Raw genomic sequence first — 22,605 nt, 5'->3', positions numbered from 1 at the left:
GGCTCCCTCCTTCCAGGAGCCCCACTGGTCCTAACGATGCTCCAGCCCAGGGCGGGGAAGATGTCCCCATAGCTGCCTGAGCTCCCCAGTTGAACCCTGCGCTGAGCTCCTCACTTGGGACTGAGCCTGCCACTGGCCACGGGCTGCGCAGAGCCAGGCCTGGTCACAGACATCTCACTTAGTCGGCAGAGCCACCCCATCACCAGGGCATCCTCATCCCGGTCGTACAGTCGGGGAAACTGAGGCTCAGAAAAGCCAGGTTGCACCACCGAAGATTCTCCAGCAGGCCAGCGGCGGAGCTGGTGTGTTCACAGGCCTGCCTCTCTCCAAAGCTGTTTGCATGTGATTTTTGGGAGAATGCAATTAAATGTGAATCCTCATCGGAGGGTCCGGCCCCCCATTTTATTTATTTATTTATTTATTTATTTATTTATTTATTTATTTATTTATTTATTTATTTATTTTACCTGCACAGGTAGGAAGCGGAGGGCCCTTGTTAACCTGAGATGAGCTACAAAGGACGTGAAAGAGAACGAAGGGAAGTAGCAGTGCTTACAGAGAAGTTGTGATATCACCAGGTACTGAGTGTGTGCCTGACATACCCAATTAGGAAAGTGTAGCCAGCGGAGCAAACAGGGTCAGCATGTGTTTGTGCTAAATTATTAAGAAGTCTCTTCTAGTAACACCGACCGGGGCACCTATTCATTGGTCAAATAAAAACCCAACAATAATATTTATAGTAAACAGTGAAATCGCCTGAATGTTCAACAGGGACATAGCTAACAAGCTAAGGTGCACCTACACGATGAAATGTGCGGGCCTCGCCCTGGCTGGATAGCTCAGTTGGTTAGAGTGCGGCCCCTGATACTTCAAGGTTGCGTATTATATCCCGTCAGGGCACATATAAGAATCAGCCAATGAATGCATAAATAAGTGGGACAACAAATCAATGGCTCTCTCTAAAACAAACAAAAAAATATTTGAGGGAGAGATGACAGAAACATCAATGAGAGAGCATCTTGTATCGGCTGCCTCCTGCACGCCCCCTACTGGGGTTTGAGCGCACAACCCAGGTACATGGAATAAAACATATCCTGCCTGTTCCAGGGCCCGGTACCTGGGACCCTTCAGTCCGCAGGCTGACGCTCTATCCACTGAGCCAAACCGGCTAGGGCCGTGGTCGGCAAACTGTGGCTCATGAGCCACATGCGACTCTTTGGCCCCTTGAGTGTGGCTCTTCCACAAAATACCATGGCCTGAGCGAGTTTATTTTGAAGCAGTGGTGTTAGAAGAAGTTTAAGTTTAAAAAATTGGGCTCTCAAAAGAAATTTCAATCGTTGTACTGTTGGTATTTGGCTCTGTTGACTAATGAGTTTGCCCTAGCCACTAGGGCAAAAAAATTTTTTTAAAAAATGTGGGCCTTAAGCCCTAGCTGGTTTGGCTCAGTGGATAGAGCGTCAGCCTGCAGACTGAAGGGTCCCAGGTTCCACTCCAGTCAAGGGCACATGCCCGGGTTGTGGGCTCAGCTCACCAGGGCGCGGGGTCGGCGGGGCTGGGGCAGAGGAGGGTGAATCTCAGGGAAGCTCCTCTTGTCCTTGATCCAAGTTACAAAGCCCCTGCACCCAGCACGGAGGGCACAGTGTCCATCAGCTGCTCCGTGATGGAGGGGTTTCAACTGGCACCCCAGCACTCAGCCAGAGTTCTTCCCAGAAGTCAGCAGCGGGAAATGGGGGGCATGTGGCCTGAATGTATCATCGTGGCCACCTTTCACGCCCAAGGACACATTCTCCTCAACCTTCGCCAGCTCCGTGGTTGGCAGGTGTGTCACTTGGAGGGTCTGAGTCCGTGGCGGTCTCGGCTCTCTCGGGTTGCTGAAGGTTTCTGTTGACCAGGGCCCTGGGCAGAGGGTGGTGACGAGGCCCTTCGGTGAGTCCTCTGGGCGCCAGGTCTAGTGCCAACCTCGACTGTGCAGTCTCAACCCAGTTTCCCTGGTGCTTGGGATTAATCAACCAGACCAGACGGCGACCCCCTTCTCTGCCTGTTGGCGGGGTGGAGTGAGAAATGGAATGGAGAGGGTCAGCAGGCATTCCACACATCCTTCAGGGTGCACGGCTGGAGGGGGCCCCCTGGCTTCTGCTCAGGAGCTCAGGCAGAATGCAAAGGAAATGGGGCCACGGTTCAGGGTGCTTCTGCTTGAGCGTGGTGTGACTGCTGCCCCCCAGAGACTCCCTCCTTCCCAGATGGCTTACTGTCAGGGAATGTCTCCCTCTCCACCAGGAAGGATGATTTTTTTTAAAAAAATATATATTTTATTGATTTTTTACAGAGAGGAGGAGAGAGGGATAGGGAGCTAGAAACGTCGATGAGAGAGAAATATCGACCAGCTGCCTCTTGCACACCCCGTACCGGGGATGTGCCCGCAACCAACGTACATGCCCCTGACCGGAATCGAACCTGGGACCCTTCAGTCCGCAGACCGACGCTCTACCACTGAGCCAAACTGGTTTCGGCAGGATGATTTAAAAAAAAAATATATATATATATATTATTGCTTTTTCACAGAGAAGAAAGAGAGTGATAGAGAGTTAGAAATATCGATGAGAGAGAATCATTGATCAGCTGCCTCCTGCACATCCCCCACCAGGGATGTGCCTGCAACCAAGCTACATGCCCCTGACTGGAATCGAACCTGGGACCTTTCAGTCCGTAGGCCGATACTCTATCCACGGAGCCAAACCAGCTTCGGCAGGAATGATGATTTTTAAGGGGCCCCAGATGAGTCCTTAGGAGAGCCCAATATTCCAGGGGTGGCCATGACTTTCAGTGGGAATGTAAGCATGCCCCCCAATGGGCCAGCAGACACAACGTCCCACATTAGGACACCAGTAATGCATTATTCTGGCCCCCACAGAACCTTCTAACAGAGACTCTTTAATATCTTGAATGTTGTTGCCCCAACCATGCCTTCTGCCTGGGCCTGGCAGGGCTCCCCTCTTTGGCTCAGATGTTGTTCCCCAGAGATGCCCACAGCTGTGGGATGGCCCCCGCTGGGAACCCATTATTGCTGACGTTAGAATCCCAGGACTCTTTGGTTAGCCGGCCAGCCTCTCAGGAAGACCCCTTCCTCCCTGAGCAGCCCACACCTGCTCCCCAGAGAGCAGAGCAGACGTGCAGGGCCCCAAAAGGGCTCCCAGCATGAGGACTGTGGGAAAGCTTACACCAAGAGCTCCTGCCTCCTGAATCGCTAACGCACACACACAGGTGACAGGCCCTATACATGTGAGTGGGAAGTTTGCACGTGGTCTTTCTTCCGTTCTGATGAGCTTGGACGATATATGTGAATACACACCAGCTACCGCCACATGCATGTGATCAGTGCAGCCAAGAATTGATGAGATCTGACCATTTCAAGCAACACCAAAGGACACATCTTCAGATGCCAGGATCCCCCAATCTACAAGCCAACGGTGAACAGATGGATGGTCCTTCTGCTCCTGACCTCTAGGTCCATCTCCTCTTCCCCTCACTTGGCTTCTCTGCCCAGACCTTGCCTGCCTCTGGCCAGCTGTCCGGAAGGAGAGCGATTATGAGGCAGTGTTGAATGAAGCCCATAAGAGCTGGGCCCCCATCAGGGACTCTTCAAAAACTGTCTTGGGTGCCCTTGCCTCTTTGGGGCCACCTACTGTTGCTGAGTTTAGCTACATGGGAAGATGAAGCAAAGTAGAGATTGGGAGCTTAACCAAAAAGTTCTGGAGGCAACTTAGTTGGTTAGCATTGTTTCAATACACCAAGGTTATTGATTCCATTTCCAGTCAGGGCACATACACGAAGAAGCAACCAATGAATGCATAAATAAGTGAAACAACAAATTGATGTATCTCTCTCTCTCTCTCTCTCATTAATAATTTATTTCTAAAGAAAGCTGTTAGTATCTTGGGAATTTCCCCAAGGCCTGAGGAATTAAAGCTGAAGGGAAGCTCTCTGCCCTAAGGCAGGGGGGCGGGGGAGGCCCCCTAGCTGGTTTGGCTCAGTGGATAGAGCATCGGCCTGTGCACTGAAGGGTCCTGGGTTCCTTTCCAGTCAAGGGAACATGGCTGGGTTGCAGTTTCAATCCTCCCAATAGGAGGCATGCTGGAGGCAGCTGATCAATGATTCTCATCATTGATGTTTTTCTCTGTCTCCCTTCCTCTCTGAAATTTATTTATTTATTTATTTATTTATTTATTTATTTATTTATTAAAGCTTTTTATGTCGCCCCCCCAACTTGAAACCATTCAGTGACTCTCCTTTGTCTGCTACAAAAAAAAATCCAAATTCCTTATCGTAATCTTCCAATTTCCAGAGCCAGACCATGTTCAAATCCTGAATTTGCCACTTACTAGCCATGTGACCTTGGAAAGGTCTTCTGGTGAGAGAGTGCTCTGGGCCTGGTTGGGACACATCTGCATTGAGTCAGATTGTCCAGCCTCGTCAGCCACGTGCCCAGAGTTTCTGTCTCCCCCCGCCTCCAGACTTGGATGGAATGCCCCCCCGCAGGCATGGGATCTGGCATCTCAGGCGGGCACGAGCAACACAGAGGTGCAGGGGAGTTAATCCTCTTGGGTAACATTGGACTGATGGGAGTTGGGAGAGACCCAGAAGATAAATTCCCTCTTCCTCCCTCCCTTCCCTGAATCGCTGCAAGGCACTGTCTCTCCAAACGTACAGCCAACTGGGCGGTCTCCCAAGCAGCCAGTGAGCACACCTGCCGTGCTTCTCGGCTTGTGGTGGCAGGATCCCACCTGCTATCACCTTGCATCACCTCCCCTCTCCCCCGCCTTGCCTTTTTTCCCTCCCCCTCAGTGCCTTGGGTTTACACCATCTGGATAAAACGTTGGCACTTCCTTCTTGTTTTAGGCTCCGTTTTCTAGGTGACTTGGGGGCGGAGGACAATAGACTGGGCAGAGAAGGACAAACCCACTGTAGCTTCGCCTCCTCCTTACAGAGCTCAGATACCAGCTACCTGAGCATATGGCTCTCCTGACAGCTCAACCAGGTAGTTCAAAACCTCATCTCTGGGCTTCTCAGCCAGCAAACTAATAGAAAGGAATTTACCCACGCTCTCAAGTGAGCTCTCAAGTGGCAGAGCTGGGATCCCAACCGGGACCTGTCTCCTCCAGAGGCACCTCTCTTCACTAAGACCTGATGCCTTCCGCAGATGCTGCCTGTGCCCGCTCTGATGCCCAGCACTGGCAGGGGAGGCCACAGTGAGATGGATCAGCTCCGGCTCCTGCGGTCCAGGAACCATTTGGTCCCGGGCTGAGAGGGCCACCTAGGTGCAGCGGCCACGGAGAGGAGGAGCACCTAAAGGGGAGGTCAGACGGGCGTCTGTGCCCTGACAAGGGAGTGAACCCGCCACCTTGGGGATGTGCCCTGACTGGGAATCGAACCGGCAGCTTCTCAGTGCACAGGACCATGTTCCGTGAACTGAGCCACACTGACCAGACGCAGCAAATACTTTTAAGCCTGCAATTCAGAGAGCGTCACAGCCGAGGGGCTTCGCGGTGGGTGGCATGGGAACGGCAGCGGTGTGCCAGGGACAGGACTTCTCAAGGAGGCGCCCGAGTCAGACCTGAAGAGCCAGCCTTCCCATGTCCTGGATGTCTGCCCTGGGTCGTGCCTGCTGTAGGGCAGAAAGATAACACAATTCTGAACAGGCTGCCAAGGCCAGAATTGAACCCCTGCGGCCTCTAACTTATTCTGGGCAGCTGGGGAAGTCCCAGCACCTTAGCTATGCCTTCCCCCCCGCACCCCCCCCACGCTCCCCCCCCCCCCGTCCCCATTCTGCATGCACCTTGGTCTGTTCTAATGGCCCAGTGCACACGGGCCAGGCCTCCAGGTGTCCTCCACCCAAATTCCAAGCAAGGGGAAGAATGTGATATTTTTTTAAAGTAGAGACAAGAGGATGCTCATTTGTGACCCAATTACTGGCCCCAAGGACTCAGATTTCCAGCACCAAAGATCTCTTTTATTCCCGCCTGGGCACCAGGTCCCTTTCGTGGTGAGGGGAGGAGAAGAAACCATCTGTCCGTTACCAGTGATCACCCTGTCTATGCCAGGTTCGAGCTAAGCCTTTCCCAGTATTATCTTGTTCAACAAAAGGGTGGGAAAGATCAGTAGATTTTGAATCCTGCCATTTCCTGGCTGTGTGGTCCTGGAAATGTTACTTCTCTCTCTTGCTTCTGATAGCAAGTTGGCAAGAGTGGATTCAAACTAAAATGATAATCATATTCGAAAGAGGGTTTCTTTGTCTGCCTTAGGGGAGGGGAAGGGTTGCAGTGCTCTGGGTGACCCTTGAAGGACTAGGTGAGGAAGTGGGAGATTAGAAAACTTCAGGAGTGATAACGAATGGGATTTGGTTGAGGCCGTGGTCACGGATGACTCCCGGGTTTTTGGCTTGTATTATAGGTAGCACAGAATAACAAACAAACTTCATTCATCTATTTTCTATTTTTATGCAAAAGTATTATTTCTGTATGTATGCAAATTAAAGAAGAATAAAACTTAGCTACCCTTTTATGTCACTTGAGAAAAAGTGGGTACTAATTACTACATTTGAAGCCTTTGAGCTTCCTCTCTGATCACATCCCCCTATCCTCCATAGAGGTAACCTCTATCCTGAATTTTGGTTAATCTTGCCTTTGCTTTTATTGGTTGTTTTTACCACACATGTATCTATTATTAAACAGCATAGTGATTGGTTTAATGTGTTTTTAAAAATGTATTTTTATTGATTTCAGAGAAGAAGGAGGAGAGAGGGAGAGATTGAAACATCAATTATGAGAGAAACTCATTGGGAATCGACCCCTCAACTCTGGCATGTGCCCTGACTGGGAATCAAACCATGATCTCTTGGTTCATAGGTCAACGCTCAACCTCTGAGCCACACCGGCTGGGCAGTTGTATATGCATTTGACTCTGGTTTTGGTTGAAAGAACACCCTGCATCCTGACGGAAGGCACCTTCACCTTGCAGGGGTAGCTTCTCGGCTCTGCTCTCCCTGAGCTGTCGGCTGCAATCCAGTCTTCTATCAAGCCAGCCGCTTCTAGGTCAGACCAGTAAGTTCTTTGGTAAGACCAGTAAATTCTTTGGGCATGAGCTCATTTGACAGTTTTATTGGCTATAAAATGCATGCCTTGGCTGGAGGAGGTGGTGTGTGGCCTGCCATGGCGCTGGATCAATAAGGTACTCTGTAGGTCCATGAATGGTGGTGCTGACAAAAGCAAAGTAGGCAGAAGTGAATGCATACCTGGAATGTGTCTGTTCTTGCAAAGATAAAGCACAGCCCTTCCATGCTAGCAAGGTGAAGCCAAAGCAGTCTACAACCAGGTGAGAATGGTGCCCACCTGGGGACTCAGCATTGAGCTGTGAGTAGGCAGGACCCTCAGCCCTGGCCACAGCAGGTTAGCCCCAGGGAGGGGAAGACTATGCTACTGAGACAAAGCATAGCTTCCATCCCTGCCACCATGGTTGACAGAACAAGCCCTGGAGTGCCTGGGGAAGAGGCTGATCATGGTCCACAGAGCTGCCACGCTGTCCACCTGAAGACCATTCTTTCCCACGCTGTGTTGTGGGTCTTTGTAGTTACCTTGCCTTTGGCTGTTAAACATTACCACCTGGCCCGGCTGGTGTGGCTCACTGGTTGAGCATTGACCTATGAACCAGGAGGTCACAGTTTGATTCCTGGTCAGGGCACATGTCTGGATTGCAGGCTCGATCCCCTGTGTGGGGCATGCAGGAGGCAGCTGATTCACGTTTCTCCCTTCCTCTCTAAAATCGATAAAAATATATATTAAAACACACACACACACACACCCAAAAAATATCACCTCCTGGCCTTTACCTCACCAGGACATCATGATTCTCACTGAGATCAGAGAATCCAGTTCCAGAGATCCTCCTGGCACACATCCTCCCCACGCCCCATGGCATTACCAGTCTACAGAGGACAGCCCTCTGAGAAAATCAAGAATGCTGATGTCTCTCTCCCATGCACCTCCACATGCTCTAGTAAAGGAGTGTTTTCCTGACCCCCTTCAACTATGTGGCTAGAGGTGGCTAAACAGATTGCACAGAACAAACCCAATCCATCGCTCCCATCTCTCTAGGATGTCAGATTCCTTCCTCTGGAGCATGCCAGGGAAATCCTGGCATTTCAAGTTTATTAACTACAGGCTACCATGAAGTTCAGGCTTTTATTAATGCCTCCCCCAGGTGCTCAAGCCAATACATTAAATACTAAATCCTGATGAGCGTCCATGGCCATGAGCTTGGCCTCGCTGAGCCGTACATTCCACCCTCCTGGGTCTGTTTCCCACACATGTTCCCATGGCTCCTGCCAAGGCCGGTTGGCAAGACCTGTAACTCTGTCTGTCTGGGCATTCTCCTCTTAGCGTGGGCCTGTGCAGGCTGCGCTGGGATCGAACTCACGAAGGGCCTGGAGCCAAGGAGGGATGGAGGCGGGAAGGGCTGATGTCCTGGGAGACAGGAGACCTACAGAGGATTGTCTCCACAGACAAGACTATTTCAGGAGAATTTGGGGATTCAACCATGGAATCCAAATGCCCCATCCCACCTCAGTGTCCCACCCATTTCCATCAATGCCCTTAGCTTAGCCTAAGAGACTAGAGGGTTAAGCATTGAATTAGCACTGCAACTTGGCAACCCAATGACACCCTGGGGCCAGTCCTCAGCCTTAGGTGCCCTCTTTGCCTATAGGGATGAGGGACGTCTTCAAGGCTCCATCAAGATGTTCTGATTGCTCACCCTTCCTTCAGAGTTCTGTTAAAAAACCCGGCTGGTGTACTGCAACTGAATTCTGGTGTACTGCCAATCCCCTAGAGTTAGCACAGACCCCACAAGTTACAGGGCCCGGTCCCCAGCAAGACTGCTCTTGCTTCAGATGCCAGCTGCACATTCAAGAAGGGTTCCCAGCCCACAGGCACTTTTGAGTGACGGGGTAAAAATTGGGGATGCCCACAACCCCCTTTAGGTTCAATAATCAACTAGAACAACTCACGAAACTCAGGAAAGTGCCATTCTTATGAATAATTTTACGAGGGCATGCATCGGCAGGGCCAGCCACAGGAAGAGGTGCATAGGGCGAGGTCTGGGAGGGTCCTGAATGCACAGCTTCTGTGCCTTCTCCTCATGGAATCCGGGCACGTCGCCTCCCTGACACCTCAGTGTGTTCACCAATCAGGGAGCTCCACTGAGTTCTGTGACTAGAGTGTGTGCTGGGGCTTCCTGACACAGGCACAGTTCATTAAATCATTGGCTGGCAATTGAACTCCATCTCCAGACTCTCTCTTCTCCCTGGACCTCACATGGCTCAAACCCCCACCCTGTCATAACATGGTTGGTTTTTCTGGCGTGGCCAGCCTCAATCCTGAAACTTCCGAGGGGCCACCACGAATCACCTCATTGGTAGAAACTATCAGGGCCCACCATGAATATCACCCCTAATATCTGAGAAATTCCAAGGACTTAGTCTCCCTCCCAACCCCCCGTGTGGCCAGTTTCCGCCAGACTAGCTTCTCAAGTCCAGCTTTTTATTCTGACAAGTTTCAAACCATTTAGATGAAACAATTCTTAGTAATTTTACCACAATTTGTGCTCTCAGTAAATCAATGTCCCAGTAATTTTCCCTTCTTCCTTTTCTGTGGTTTTAGTTATTGGAGGGCGACCATAGTCTGAAAATATTAAATAGAAAATTCCAGAAATAAACAATTCACAAATTGTTGGCTTTTTAAAAAACATGTTTTTATTGATTTCAGGGAGAGGTAGGGAGAGGGAAAGAGGGCTAGAATATCAACAATGAGAGAGAATCATTGATCTGCTGCCTCCTGCACGCCCCCTACTGGGGATCGAGCCCGCATCCTGGGGAATGTGCCCTGGCCAGGAATGAAACCTTTACTTCCTGGTTCATGGGTCGACACTCAACCACTGAACCACACCGTCCAGACAACAATTCATGTTTTAAAGCACCAGCCTTAACCTGTGATAAGATCTGGAGCTGTCTGGCACCGTCCCACCCAGGCTACGAATCACCCCTTTGCCCAGCGTGTCCACACATACGCTGCCCGCCTGTTAGTCACTTAGTAGCCATCTCAGTTGTTGGATAGAGAGGCCACATTAACGTAACTTTTACTAACTGTTATAATTGTTCTATTTTATTAGTTATACTGCTAATCTCTGAGATGAATTTATCAATTAAACTTTATCATAGGTATGTGCACACATATGGGGTAAAACATAGCAGATATAGGGTTCAGTACTGTCCGTGGTTTTAGGCATCCACCAGAGGTCTTGGAACGTATCCTGGCAGATGGGGGAGGAGGGTCTGGCATGGGGGCATATCATCTAATATGCAGACCATACTCAAATTTTCCCAAGGGTAAAATGACTTTTGTAACTGATTTTCCCAAAGAACTTACATGCACAGCCCATGGACATGGGCAATAGGATAGTGAAGACCTGGGGAAAAGGGGGTTTGAGGCTGGAAAGAAGGGGGGGGGGGGAGGAGGAGGGCAAATGTAACATTATCAACAATAAAAAATATATTTAAAACATCATGACTGACTTCCCATCCAACTTAGATCCAATCCAGGATCACACTTTGCATTTTCATAGCTCCTTTAACCTGACACGCTTCCTCAATCTTTTCCTCCCTTGCTTTCTTTTTTAGGACATTCAAAAAAGTTTTAAAAACAACACAAACTGCCGGGACCGGTTTGGCTCAGTGGATAGAGCGTCGGCTTGGGGACTGAAGGATCCCGGGTTCGATTCCGGTCAAGGGCATGTACCTTGGTTGCGGGCATATCCCCGGTAGGGGGTGTGCAAGAGGCAGCTGATCGATGACTCTCTCATCGATGTTTCTGACTCTCTATCTCTCTCCCTTCCTCTCTGTACAAAATCAATAAAATATATTTAAAAACAAAACAAAACACAAATTTGTGTTGTGTGTGTGTGTGTTAATCCTCACCAGAGGATATTTTCCCATTGATTTTTAGAGAGAGTAGAAGAGAGAGGGAAAGAGAGAGAGATACTGACGTCAGAGAAACACATTGATTGGTTGCCTCCTGCATGAGCCCTGACAGGACGGGGAGGAGCCTGCAACTGAGGTCCGTGCCTGTGCCCTCGACCAGAATCAAACCCGGGACCCTCTGGTCTGCAGGCCGACACTCCATCCGACTGAGCCAAACTGGCTAGGGCAGAACAACACACATTTGTGGTCTCACAACATGGAGGCCAGAGGTCTGAAATGGGATTCACGGGGCTAGAACCAAGTAGTGGCCAGCTGTGTTCCTCAGTTCCTCGCCTTTTGCAGCTTCCAGGAGCCCCTTCCTCCATCTCCAAAGCCGGCAGCATATACCCTCAATCTGCCTGACTCTGTTTCCATCATCGCATCTCCTCCGCCTCAAACACCCTCCTTCTTCTAGGGACCTGGTGATGCTCGGTATTTGGCCCGCCCACGGGCTCCTGAGTGACCTCCCATGAGATTAACATTTATGAAGTGGCCAGCAGTCCTTATGCAGGATGATCTCCCTTTGGTTTGTCTGTTCATTTCCTCAAAGCGAGGTGCAGAGGGAACATTTCTGGCAGGGGGACCACAGAAGAGATGTAGCATTCCTACATCCGTGGTGTCCTCAGGAGACACTTGGTGCTAGAGTGTCCTGTTAATGGAATGAACTTAATTCCATTACTAAGGTGGTGTGGCCACATCAGGCTGGCTTCCGATACACTTAGAAACCTGAGAACCATGGGCCTGGCTTTCCAAGCAGCCAGAGGGACTGGGGCTCGCCTGGCCTGGCTTCCTCTTTCCTCAGCCCCTGGGGAACACCAGGGAGTCTTGATGGAAGCCAGGCTCTGGCCAGGCTCCGCAGTGCTGTCACTCATTCCCAGCTCTCTGGAGGCCCCCGGAGAAGCTCCACGGCTACTTTGGTCCGGTGCTGCGGGGTCCAGGACGTGATGACCCGCCTTGTGATATGCAGGTGTCCTGGTACCGGTACGTGGAGCACTGCTGCGTGTGCATGAAAGGGGGTGCATGCACAAATGGGGGTCTTATGGCCGCATCAGCCCGTCCGCATGCGCGTTCAGTTATTGCGAGCCTCCGGGTTTCCCCAAAGCCGTCCACTGTGGAGGCCTGGGTGGGTTAGCTGGGTGTGTGTGTCCAGCGTTTCACTAGCAGAGCTAGTCCTCATTCTCAATGCTCCCCCTGCCTGGCCGGCTTGGTACTGTCCGTGGCCCCTGCCGGGTGGTTGCACCCACACTTCCCGGAAATGTTCGCCTCCCACACGCCGGTCCCCTGCGCCCTCGGACATGGGCTCGCCCGCGCCCGGCAGTCCGCGCTGGTCCGGCCGAGCTCCCGCGCCCGCGGAGCCAGCCCCGGCCTCGCCGACCCTGGCGCAGCTCCTGCAGCTGGTGCAGCAGGGCCGGGCCCTCCCGGGCCTGGAAAAGCGCCAGATCGCGGCGACCCACGGCGAGCCCACGGCGTCCCGGCTCCCGCGGAGGCCCAAGCCCTGGGAGGCCGCCGGCCCGGCCGCCGCCCTAGCCCCGGCCCCGGCCCCGGCGCGCGGACCCCGGGTGGGGATGGCGGGCACACCCGGAGGAGCCCGGCTCGGCGGACCCAGGACTACGTCTTCCTACGGGGCTCGAGATCCGGCTGCAGCTGTGAGATCCGGAGGGCCACTGCCCCGCACAAACTCGGACTGAACACTGGGTGCTGACTCGTCTTTCGTGCTTCCGCCCTGACCTGTCTCACCTGGACTTAAGCGTCTCGGAAGCACCACGGGGTTGTTTCGTGTCCGTATTTCTGTACCACGTACTCACAAAAATGTTAAAAAGCCCTTAAATGTAATGGAAACAAATCTCACACGATTTGCTGTGCATCCATGTGTTTTCATTTTTAAAGTGCAACTTGGGACACACTGGGAACTTAGAAATGTTGGTGATGGCTGTTGCCATACTGCTTCAGCTTATTCTGATGGTTGTGGAAGTGCATTTAGGATTCAAATGGCATTTTGATTTTGGACAGCCACTCTCCAGACAGTTAGTAAAAGGTGTGATGGTCAAATCTAGCCTCAGAATGACTTAAATACATTAAGCAAGTGAAATCCTAAGGCGTTGAAGAACAGCCAATCAAAACCCAGAACCCTTGGCTCATACTCCCTGCACCTTCTCTTCCTGCTTTTCCCAGAAATAAGGACAGTCCCACTTGTTTGGGGGGTGGTAGACCATGGTACACCCTACAGACATGCACAATTTTTATGACCTTATTTACTAAAGGCCTGGTGCACACAAGGTGAGGTCCCTCAGCCTGGCCAGAGATCCAGACCTATGGGAAGGTGTGAGGGATTGACCACCAGGGGACAGCTCCTACTTAGAGCATCTGTCCCCTGGTGGTCAGTGCATGTCATAGCAACTGGTCAACCAGTAGTTCTGGTTGCTTAGGCTTTTATATATACAGTGTTTCTCCGAAAATAAGACCTAGCGCATGGAAAGATGACATCCCCTGAAAATAAGACCTAGCGCAACTTTGGGAGAAAAAATTAATATAAGACACTGTCTTATTTTCGGGGAAACAGGGTAGTACTAGAGGCCCAGTGCATGAAATTCGTGCGGGGGGGGGGGGGGGGAGGGGGCAGGGTGTAGGGTGTGTGTGTCCCTTAGTGCAGCCTGCACCCTCTCCAATCTGGGACCACTCGAGGAATGTCCGACTAAACGGGCAGTTGGATCTCCCTCTCACAACTGCTTGCCTGCCTGCCTGATTGCCCCTAACCACTTCAGCCTGCCAGCCTGGTCACCCCCTAACCACTCCCCTGCCAGCCTGATTGACACCAAACTGCTCCCCTGCTGGTCTGATTGCCTCTAACTGCCCTCCCCTGCTGGCCCAGTCATGCCCAACTAATCTCCCAGTGGCCTGGGTGGCCCAAAACTGCCCTCCCATGCAGGCCTCATCCCCCACAACTGCCCTCCCCTGCCAGCCATCTTGCATTGGAGTGGTCAATTTACATATTACCTCTTTATTAGGATACAAAATTCTAAATGAAAAATTTATTTTGCTTAATCCTTTTAACAACCATGTGAGCCAGACAGGCTAATTAGCCCCATTTCACAGGCAAGAGTGAAAATCTTATTCCCATATTTAGTGTAAGACAGAACTGGGATACAAACTGGGCTTCCACAATGCTCTTTTCCCATGAGTTTTGATACATCACTAATCTGATTTCATAATGCTCTCTAGTACAAGAGTAACATTTATTCCTGGCAGGTTAACTTCTGAGCCAACCAACCTAATTACCTCATAACCTGGCACACTTTGAGGCATCAGTCTATTATGTTTGAGGGCCCAATGAGCCAAAACTGCAGCAAAGCTAATCTTAAGGTACCAGGCGATGCTGGCTAAGCATATTTTAAGTCTTAACCTGGCCCTGGCACACCTTCACCAGCTGCTTAGATGACAGGCTGAGGCAACTGAATGACAAGAGGCTCACTTATGACAACATAGGCAGGGTCAGACCCTTTTCAAGTGTAACATCCCAGGAGCACTAGTGTCCTACTGTGGGTCTATCACAGCATTACAAGCAGAATAGAGAGCAATACTTCCGGAGGGGCCTGCAGCTTAGAATATGCAAGGAAAGGATTTAACTAAGCTTGCCCAGGACCTAAAAGACTAGATAGTGCCAATTTCATCCATGCCAAACCAGGAAAATGGTTCTTTTTTCCTGACTTAAAAGAAGAGCACCGATCATGAGGGAAACCAGAAAATTGATCATGAAGCCCCAGCAGAAATAAATGGGGGACAATACCCCAAGTTAAAGACGGTGGGGGGGCTCACTCTCTACCACTGTGTTCTTAGCAGGAAACACCCACTAGCTTGAAGGGAAAAGGGGAGTTGTAAGCCGTGGCCTTCCACAGGACAGGGAACCAGATTGGCAAGGCCAGGCCTGGGCAACCGATGCTGAGTGCAGGGCTTTCTCCTGTAAGGTGCGTGGGTCCCTCAGAAGAGTCTATGAACACCCCAAACCCGAGCAAAAACTGGTGTTATGCATGTTTTTCCGGGGAAATGGCCCTTCCCTTCTCACAAATCCATTAGGTTAAAATCCTGAGCCAGGGTAAGGAAGCCACCAGATAGTTAGAGCCAGCCAAGCCTGAGCGCTTTCAAAGCCGTCACTGAAAAGCTGGGCACGGACACAGCAGAGACAACCGAGCCCCGTTTTTGTGCTCCTCTAAATGTATTTCAAGTTCTTTCCAAACAAGGCAACAGGAACCCCGAGTTCAGTCTGCTCTGGGCTGGGTCCACGCCGCCTTGTGCTCATGCTGGGGTAGAGATGTGACTCAGGCCCCGCTCCTCCACGGCATGAGCCTGGGCTGATTTCAGAGGTGGCAGCAGTGGCCAACGTGGGAGACACACTGGACTTCTGTGGACGTGGGACATCACCGCCATGTTTCCCTGGCCCTCCCCCTCCGGTTTCTGAAGCTTCAGCAGAAAATAATCTTCTTTGAAGATACTGGATAATTCCAAAATACAAACACATGCTTCCAATGCAGTGTGCTTTCAGGTATTCTGGAGGAAGGAAAACACAAGTTTGTTAATTCAAACGAACTGTGACCTGGCACCTGAGAGTACTTAACCTCAATAAAGAGCACTTCAAGAGTTCAGACTCCTTCAACAAAATAGACTGTTCAGATCTTCAAATCCTTCCTGTTTAGTTTTTAGTATTCCTCTCTCCCCACCTTAAGCTAAATAACCACACCAATCCAGAGATTTTTTTTTTCTCACTGCTTAACATTTTCTAGCCTGTAACTCTTGGAATACACAGTCCCATGTCCTAACCAGGCATTGGCCCTTCCAAGCAGGTCTCCATCCACTAGACTTGTAAATACCAGCCTCCTCGCGCCCCCAGCGCCAAAGTTCCTCTCAAATACGGGTAAATGCAAACAGGATTTGTAAGTGGCAAAGCCCAGCCCAGAAAGCCAGCCACAGGGCAGGTGCCGCCTCACCTGGTCTAGTTCAGCTGCCGGATGAGCTGGTTGATGCGTTCTCCTCGATACCCAGGGGTGCCCACCTCCTTGAGGAAGCCCACTCTGTTCTTGGGAGCGTGGCGGGCCACTGAGAGGTGGAAAGGGCACAGGAACCCTGAGATTGCCTGGAAATTCTTCCCCGGGAAGGCAATTTCATGAATGAGGTCTTCCAAGCAAATGACACCAAACTTCCCTAAGAAACACAAGGGCGGTTATTCGACATTTCCCAGCATACACTGAGGCTCTCACACACCAGAACTGGACACTCGGGCGGGTTCCTGGGATCTCAAGAATATAATCTGGATCCCACACAGGACCACCAGAGCCTTGCTTTTTGCCAAAACTTATCCCTAGGATGCAGTACTCACCCAGATGCTCCTCAATCACTGTGTTGTCTGTCAAAGGGATGATTTTATTCTTGACCTTGGCTTGCCCACGTTTCAAGATGAGCTCCCGGACAGACTTCAGATTTGGAAATCTAAGCGAGGCAGAATAAAGTACAGCCTTAGTTGTCCCCTGGCACACTGCATTCCATCGCCACTCAGTCCTGCAGCCTGGCTGAGGAGATCCTCCCAACTGCCCCTTCCCCTCACCGCGAAGCGTCCTGCAATCACACCGCGGCTGGGACGCGAAGGCATACCCAGTGAAGGGGGTAAAAAAACCTGAGCGGCTTGACTACCCAATTAGAAATTACAATTTATGGACATAAATGTTACCAGCCAAAAGTTTATTTTCCAGACAAAAATAATTCCTGGCTTATAGTCTAGGACTTAGGCCTTAGGTGACCCTCTACTCAAGATGGTGCAAGAGTTTGATTCAAGTCTTTGCTGGGTTTTAATGTTTGAAGGAACATTACTCTTACACAAACACAGCTCCTAGTTCTGCTTTAAGACTCCAATAATTAGTTTTTGCTTTACCCACTGTACTTAGCGGTGGCCCGGAGGAACAAGCCCTGCCATGGTACTATCCACGCACATCACCAGCGGCACAGGTGTCCCCTTGCTCTACCTGCCCCATGTTCCAAGGTTCCTGTGGCTGGCCACTGATTCCTGGTGACTGTGGTCACAGCAAAATGTTCTTTCAGCACAGCAACGGGAGCCTTGGAGAACAGTACCCTGTGCATCCGAATGTTCTCAACATGCTCAAGTACAACCTAATGTGAGTCCACACACACAAAGCCTTACTCACCCCCAGGTCACATAAGGCTCCACTGTACGCAGCGTTTTTATGGTCTGGGGGGTCACTTTGACAAAGACACCACTGAAAATCTTCTTCAGGCGAAGCCTGGCAATGGCTTTCTGTACCATTACGCTCACCCCTCTGATCCTGAGATGAAGAGCAGAGAAAGTCAGGCTCTGTTTCATTTGTCAGCCCAGCCCGCACCTGTGAGATGTAAGCCAACGCTGGACATAGTGAGAGCAAGACACAGACTGCGCCTTACAGAGTTCAGCAAAGGAGGCAGTTACGGAAGTGGGTCATTTCCACACAATGTGCAGCAATGCCTGGGGTGCTATGGCAGTGGCTGGCAAAACACGGCTCACAAGCCACATGCGGCTCTTTGGCCCCTTGTGTGGCTCTTCCACAAAACACCACATCCAGGCGTGCACGTACAGTGTGATTGAAACTTCGTGGCCCATGCGTGGAAATCGGTTTTTGGCTCTCAAAAGAAATATCAATCGTTGTACTGTTGATATCTGGCTCTGTTGACTGAGTTTGCTGACCACTGTGCTGTGGGAACAGAGGTGGTCCCAGAATTTGTGGTGTGTGGGGAGGTGTAGGCCGATGTATATCAAGCTAAGGAAGCGGGACTTGCTTCTGTGGACAGTAAAAGCAAAGGAGAATATTAAGTAGAGAAGACAGGATCAGATTTCTTTTTGGGTACAGAGGACAGATCTGAGATTGTGACACCAGAAGCGAGGAAAGTTAGAAAACTAAAGTGATAGCCCAGGAAATATGATTATTGACAGTGTAGGAGGGCTGGTAAGCTACATAGGCTAATAAATACTTAAATACACAGGTTTCTGGTTTGGGTGATTGGGCAGGGGAAACAGGAAGAGGCAGAGTTGTATGTGCAAGCAGGAACGAGTAAGGAAAAATGCCTGGCCAGTGTTGCTCAGTGGTTGAACATCAACCTATGAACCAGGTCACATGCCCAGGTTGCAGGCTTGATCCTCAGTGTGGATCAGTGCAGGAGATAACCAGCCAATGATTAGCTCTCTTCATTAATGTTTCTCTCTCCCTTCCTCTCTAAAATCAATTAAAAACAAAACCCAATTTTCATGTCACTCTCCTGAGCACTGATTATGCTCCATCCACATCACCCTGGTTGTTCCTAGAAAGATGCCCTGATTCCCCCATTTCAGGACTTTCTGCAGCTCCCGTGGAAAGCCTTTCCCTAACACTGGTGAAGTCCTGACATGTTTGCTTCAAGCTCCTGCTTTAGAAGTGTCTTCAACCTGTATACACAATGCCTCCTGCCCCCCATTCCCGCCCCCACCAATGAAGAACTTAACCCTCACAGCACATAGTGTATATCTGCCTAAGATCAGTTTCCTTATCCTCAAAGACAAAACCTATGCTGTGCTCAACCCTGAATTCCCGGCACAGCTGACCTTAGTGGCCTCAGGCCTATTATCACCTCATCCCCCAAGAAAGGGATCTGAAGCCCCCAGCCTTGCATCATTTAGCAAGTGACCTACCTCTGGATGCGTACAACAAAAGCCAAGGAATGTTCATCGGGCACTTCCAAGCCATGAGGCTTCACGTCTAGTCGTCTGAGGCGCACCTTGTCACGCTGTTGCCGCCATGCATCATGTAGGAACCATTCCAGCCGCTTAAACCTGATATCTTTTCCTTTCCTGTGCTGCAGAGAGGCAGACCGTCACCACCAGTCAACTTACTTCCATAGAGCTTATTTCCCCTTAAGTTCTGCAAAGGGAGCCAACGCCTTCATTCTTATGCAAAGAAAAGTGAGATATCCACGTAAAGATGGAGTTGAGAAAACCTGGGAACTGCTGAGAAAAGTCCTTTATAAGCTCACTCACCGTGCTGTTAACCAATGTTTACCCACAGGCGTGTTTTTTTTTGGTAATCTAACATTTAAGCATCATAGAGTTCAAAACAAGCACGAGTTTTGTTCCCTGCCTCCAAAATATATATTTACCTCAAAACATTGAGCAAATTGCACATTTAAAAAAAGATGTTAAGATTTTTTTTCCCCCCAGTGACACGTCTAGTCTCTCAAATCACTTGGTATGAACCCAGATGGCACAAGCTTTCACCCCACGTTTTCCTGAACAAATGACTCCAGAATTTGCCCACAGTAAGTGTTTGATAAATATTTGCTAAGTGAAGACATGAACCATATATCTGGTACAATAGGACTGATGGGGGTGGGGTACCAGATCCAGTTCATCCCATGCCCGATAAAAATCAACAACTGTAAATCCCAATTCCATCCTCCTGGGTCCCCACAATTACCTCTTTCTTTTCCAAAAGTGCCCGCTTTGCCTCGGTGGCTTTGAGCGCCTGATAAGCCTTCCTCTTTTTCAGGAGATTTTCTGGAACCAAAGGGATCTTTTTCCTTTGCCTGATACAAAAAACTGAGGTCAGCGACAATATCTGGGAAACGTATCTTCAATGGACTTCCAAACCAGTTCCTAGGCTTCGGAACACATCACTGTCTTCAAATTCCTAAGAATCGAGACTCCCCTAAAACCTGTGGCTTCTGACTCCAGTCCTCAGAGCGGACCCGCACCATTCCCCCGCTTGGAAGCCTAACACGTCAGGAACCCTTTCGCCCTGGTCTATGGGGTTAAGCTGGTTGAACGTCATCCCGGGCAGTCAGGGCACAAGCCCAGATTGAGGTGCCTGCCCGAGGCAACCGATGGATGTTTCTCTCTCTATCTAAAATCAATAACAACATACAAAAAAAACCCATGAACCCTTTAGCCACCGTTCCTCTTAATGTCAACGTAGATTTTACTGACAGCCTTTTATAGACACGAGCAGCGAGAACATCCTTGTAAAACCCAGGGGTTGGAGCGGGTGCAGACCCATTCGCAGCGGGAATCCTACATCGGGCTTGGTGAACCGACCTCCAGCCCCGCGGCCTGGAAGCCAAACCTCGCCCCTCCATGTAACCCGAACTTGACAGCCCCTTCGGCCCGCCCGAGCCCCACGACCCCCACTCTACACCCCCATCCTCTGTCATCTGGAGCCTTTTCCATCCTCTTCCTTTAGTTCACAAGTATCCTTATTCCCCGCCAACCCGTGGATGGCACTGGATGCTCTAGGACCCACGCCAGACTCAAAGTCCTAAATACTCACTCTTCCTCCGCCATCTTTCCAAAGCTGCGGCCCCGGCGCAAGCGCAGTCCTGCCACGTGGGAAAGGGAGACACCGCTCTATGTTTACTTGACCATAGAGACGTCTCTGGTCCTCCCGACCCGGAGGGCAAGCCTCCCGCGAGCAGCAGCCCCCGCTGAGGCCGTGCTAGCCCCGATTCCCGCCAGACGTTGCACAAGGCTTTCCTTACTCTGCTCCCAGGGATTTTAGAGCCCTGTAATTAATACTCAAAAGCCTTTTCACCCAAGCTATAGTCTCATATGCCGGTGGCCGGGCTATAAACAATGAAACACTTCCCACAATGCACCCGCGACTTCCGGTAGGAAGTGGGCGCCGCTCGGCCGGCTTCCGCTGGGCTTCGCTACGGGAAAGACCGGCAGTCCCGAGACCGCATTTTGGTTCCGCCTGGAGGGCGCGCGGCGGCGGCTCGGGCTCTCTCGCGGGGCGGAGATCTCCAGGACGACGTAGGCTGGGAAAAGACAGCTCTGCTTCCGTCTGCCCGGCTCTAGCAGTGGGCCTTGGGTCGATGTCTTAGTTTCTTTTACCCACAAAACGGGTGTAAGAATGGACCCTACCTAATAGCCTCCGGAGGGGGCATGTGAGCTGCTCCATGGGAAGCCCCTAGCACACTCACAGCAAGCAGGCAACGCTGGTGGCTACAGTGCCGGGCCGAAAACCAGGGATTCCGCCTCGTCCTCTCAGAGTATTCCCTCCTGGAATACGCTCCCTTCTCGCCTGGTCTTAACAACAACGGGACGGAACACAAGGCCTCTTTATAAAGCATCGCGTCTCAAGCATTAATGTGCACAGAAGCCCCCCGAGGACCTTGTGAAAATGCAGATAGTGTCCTTATTCGGGAGGGGATGGGGGAGTCAGGTCGGTAGCGACATTTTTAACATTTTAACATTTCAAAGAGATGCTTCGGATCTAGGGAATAAATTTTAATTAGCAAGGCTCTACAGTAGTCTCATCCCTTTCTCTGAATTCCTTCACACATTTCTTCCCCGCGACACTAGGAGGGCAGGGACCGTGCCTGCCTGGCTCATCCCTAATCCTAGAGGTCTAGTGCAGGTTTCTCTTTCCTTTTGCCTATTTCAGCACGGGCACTATTGCCATTTGGAGCCCAGATAATTATTTGTTATGGGGGGCTGTCTTGTGCGCTGTAAGGGCGTTTAGCAGCATCCCAAACTTTGACCCACTATAAGCCAGTAGCATCCCCACGCCAGTTGTGGCAAAAAAAAAAGAAAAGAAAAGAAAAAGTCTTCAGGCATTGCCAAGTACCCTAAGGATAGAGCAATGGTGTTATTTGACGGTCAGCCCTCCTAGAGACCACCAGAGACTTCATCCTGTACCATTTGGCTTACTGTTTCCCTAATTAGACCAGGTGCTCAGAAGGTAGGGGACTTGTCTCAGACGTCTCTGGTCTTCTACAGCACCTGTCACCACAGTGGATGCCGGCAGGGGCTTGTTGACCAAGTTCAAGTTCAAGGCATCACGTTGGTATGTTACGTAACCAGTCCCAGCAGAAAGAAGGTGCCGTGCACAGAGCTCACTCCCTGATGAACAGATGTCAAAGGACAGTGAGTCGCCAGGGTCCCAGACTGTGGCGGGAGGCTCCTCCCTCATCGCCTCCCCGCGTGTCTTCCTTTGTGAGGAGCCAAGCACAGAAGCATCACCGAAGTGCAGCACACCCGTTAGATACTGAACAAAAAACAAAACCAGTCAATATGTTGTAACTTCCCCGAGAGATAAAAGGCAGGCTGTGTGGAAGGACATGCTCGGAAGAGGACTTTCAGAGGCACCAACGGGAAAACAGGAAGGTTTTCGGGTGCCAGCAGGTGGTGCTAAGAGAGTCCTTATTCTCGGTGCCAAAGCCATCCTCCCACCAGGCTGATAAGAGGAAAAGGGATGGAGTCTTCGGCCAAAAATCCTTCACTAACTGAACACGTTTACTGAGCTCCGACCATGCGCTCTCACACTGGGTGAGATGATCGTGGGGTTTTTTCAAAGGGAGGTTCCTGAATGAGAACTTGGCATGGCCATTCACAGCCTCGAGAATCTTATTCTCTGTAGCTTGTCCTCAGAGGCTGCTCTCTTTTTCCTTGACCACTTCAATTGTCCATCATTGGGGAATAATTAAATATATTATGGAAGGCCTGGGCCAGGTAGCTCAGTTGGTTAGAAGGTCATCCT

General features: G+C 50.7%; 2 protein-coding genes and 1 pseudogene across 3 annotated transcripts; 2 read left to right on the top strand and 1 right to left on the bottom strand.

Moving 5' to 3' along the window:
- The first annotated feature begins 1,726 nt into the window (after positions 1 to 1,726).
- LOC311625778 (Krueppel-like factor 17) lies at positions 1,727 to 3,505 on the top strand (annotated as a pseudogene). Its single transcript has 2 exons — positions 1,727 to 1,811; positions 2,776 to 3,505. The product of its transcript is annotated as a Krueppel-like factor 17 (transcript).
- Positions 3,506 to 11,370: 7,865 nt separating this feature from the next.
- Positions 11,371 to 12,929, top strand: PEX39 (peroxisomal biogenesis factor 39). The gene has a single exon (XM_084891303.1). The coding sequence runs from the start codon at positions 12,094 to 12,096 to the stop codon at positions 12,751 to 12,753; it is 660 nt and encodes a 219-aa protein (XP_084747429.1). The 5' UTR covers positions 11,371 to 12,093; the 3' UTR covers positions 12,754 to 12,929.
- Positions 12,930 to 14,079: 1,150 nt separating this feature from the next.
- Positions 14,080 to 20,715, bottom strand: RPL7L1 (ribosomal protein L7 like 1). Its single transcript, XM_084889540.1, has 7 exons — positions 20,395 to 20,715; positions 19,546 to 19,654; positions 18,765 to 18,928; positions 17,254 to 17,391; positions 16,434 to 16,543; positions 16,045 to 16,258; positions 14,080 to 15,607 (listed from the first exon to the last, which is right to left on the bottom strand). Exons 1-6 carry the CDS (start codon positions 20,406 to 20,408, stop codon positions 16,050 to 16,052), a joined length of 744 nt encoding a protein of 247 aa, XP_084745666.1. The 5' UTR covers positions 20,409 to 20,715; the 3' UTR covers positions 14,080 to 15,607; positions 16,045 to 16,049.
- Positions 20,716 to 22,605: the final 1,890 nt, after the last annotated feature.

Source organism: Pipistrellus hanaki (genome assembly GCF_964339955.1).
Source record: "Pipistrellus hanaki genome assembly, chromosome: 7".
Lineage (NCBI taxonomy): Eukaryota > Metazoa > Chordata > Mammalia > Chiroptera > Vespertilionidae > Pipistrellus > Pipistrellus hanaki.
Note: the sequence above shows the minus strand (reverse complement) of the source record. Positions and strands in the feature narration are given on the sequence as shown.

Coding starts and splice junctions, on each gene's coding strand:
- PEX39 (XM_084891303.1), top strand. CDS start 12,094: ATGGGGGTCTTATGGCCGCATCAGCCCGTCCGCATGCGCGTTCAGTTA.
- RPL7L1 (XM_084889540.1), bottom strand. Junction 17,392..18,764: donor TTTGTTGTACGCATCCAGAG/GTAGGTCACTTG, acceptor TCTTCATCTCAG/GATCAGAGGGGTGAGCGTAA. Junction 16,259..16,433: donor AGTGATTGAGGAGCATCTGG/GTGAGTACTGCA, acceptor TGTGTTTCTTAG/GGAAGTTTGGTGTCATTTGC.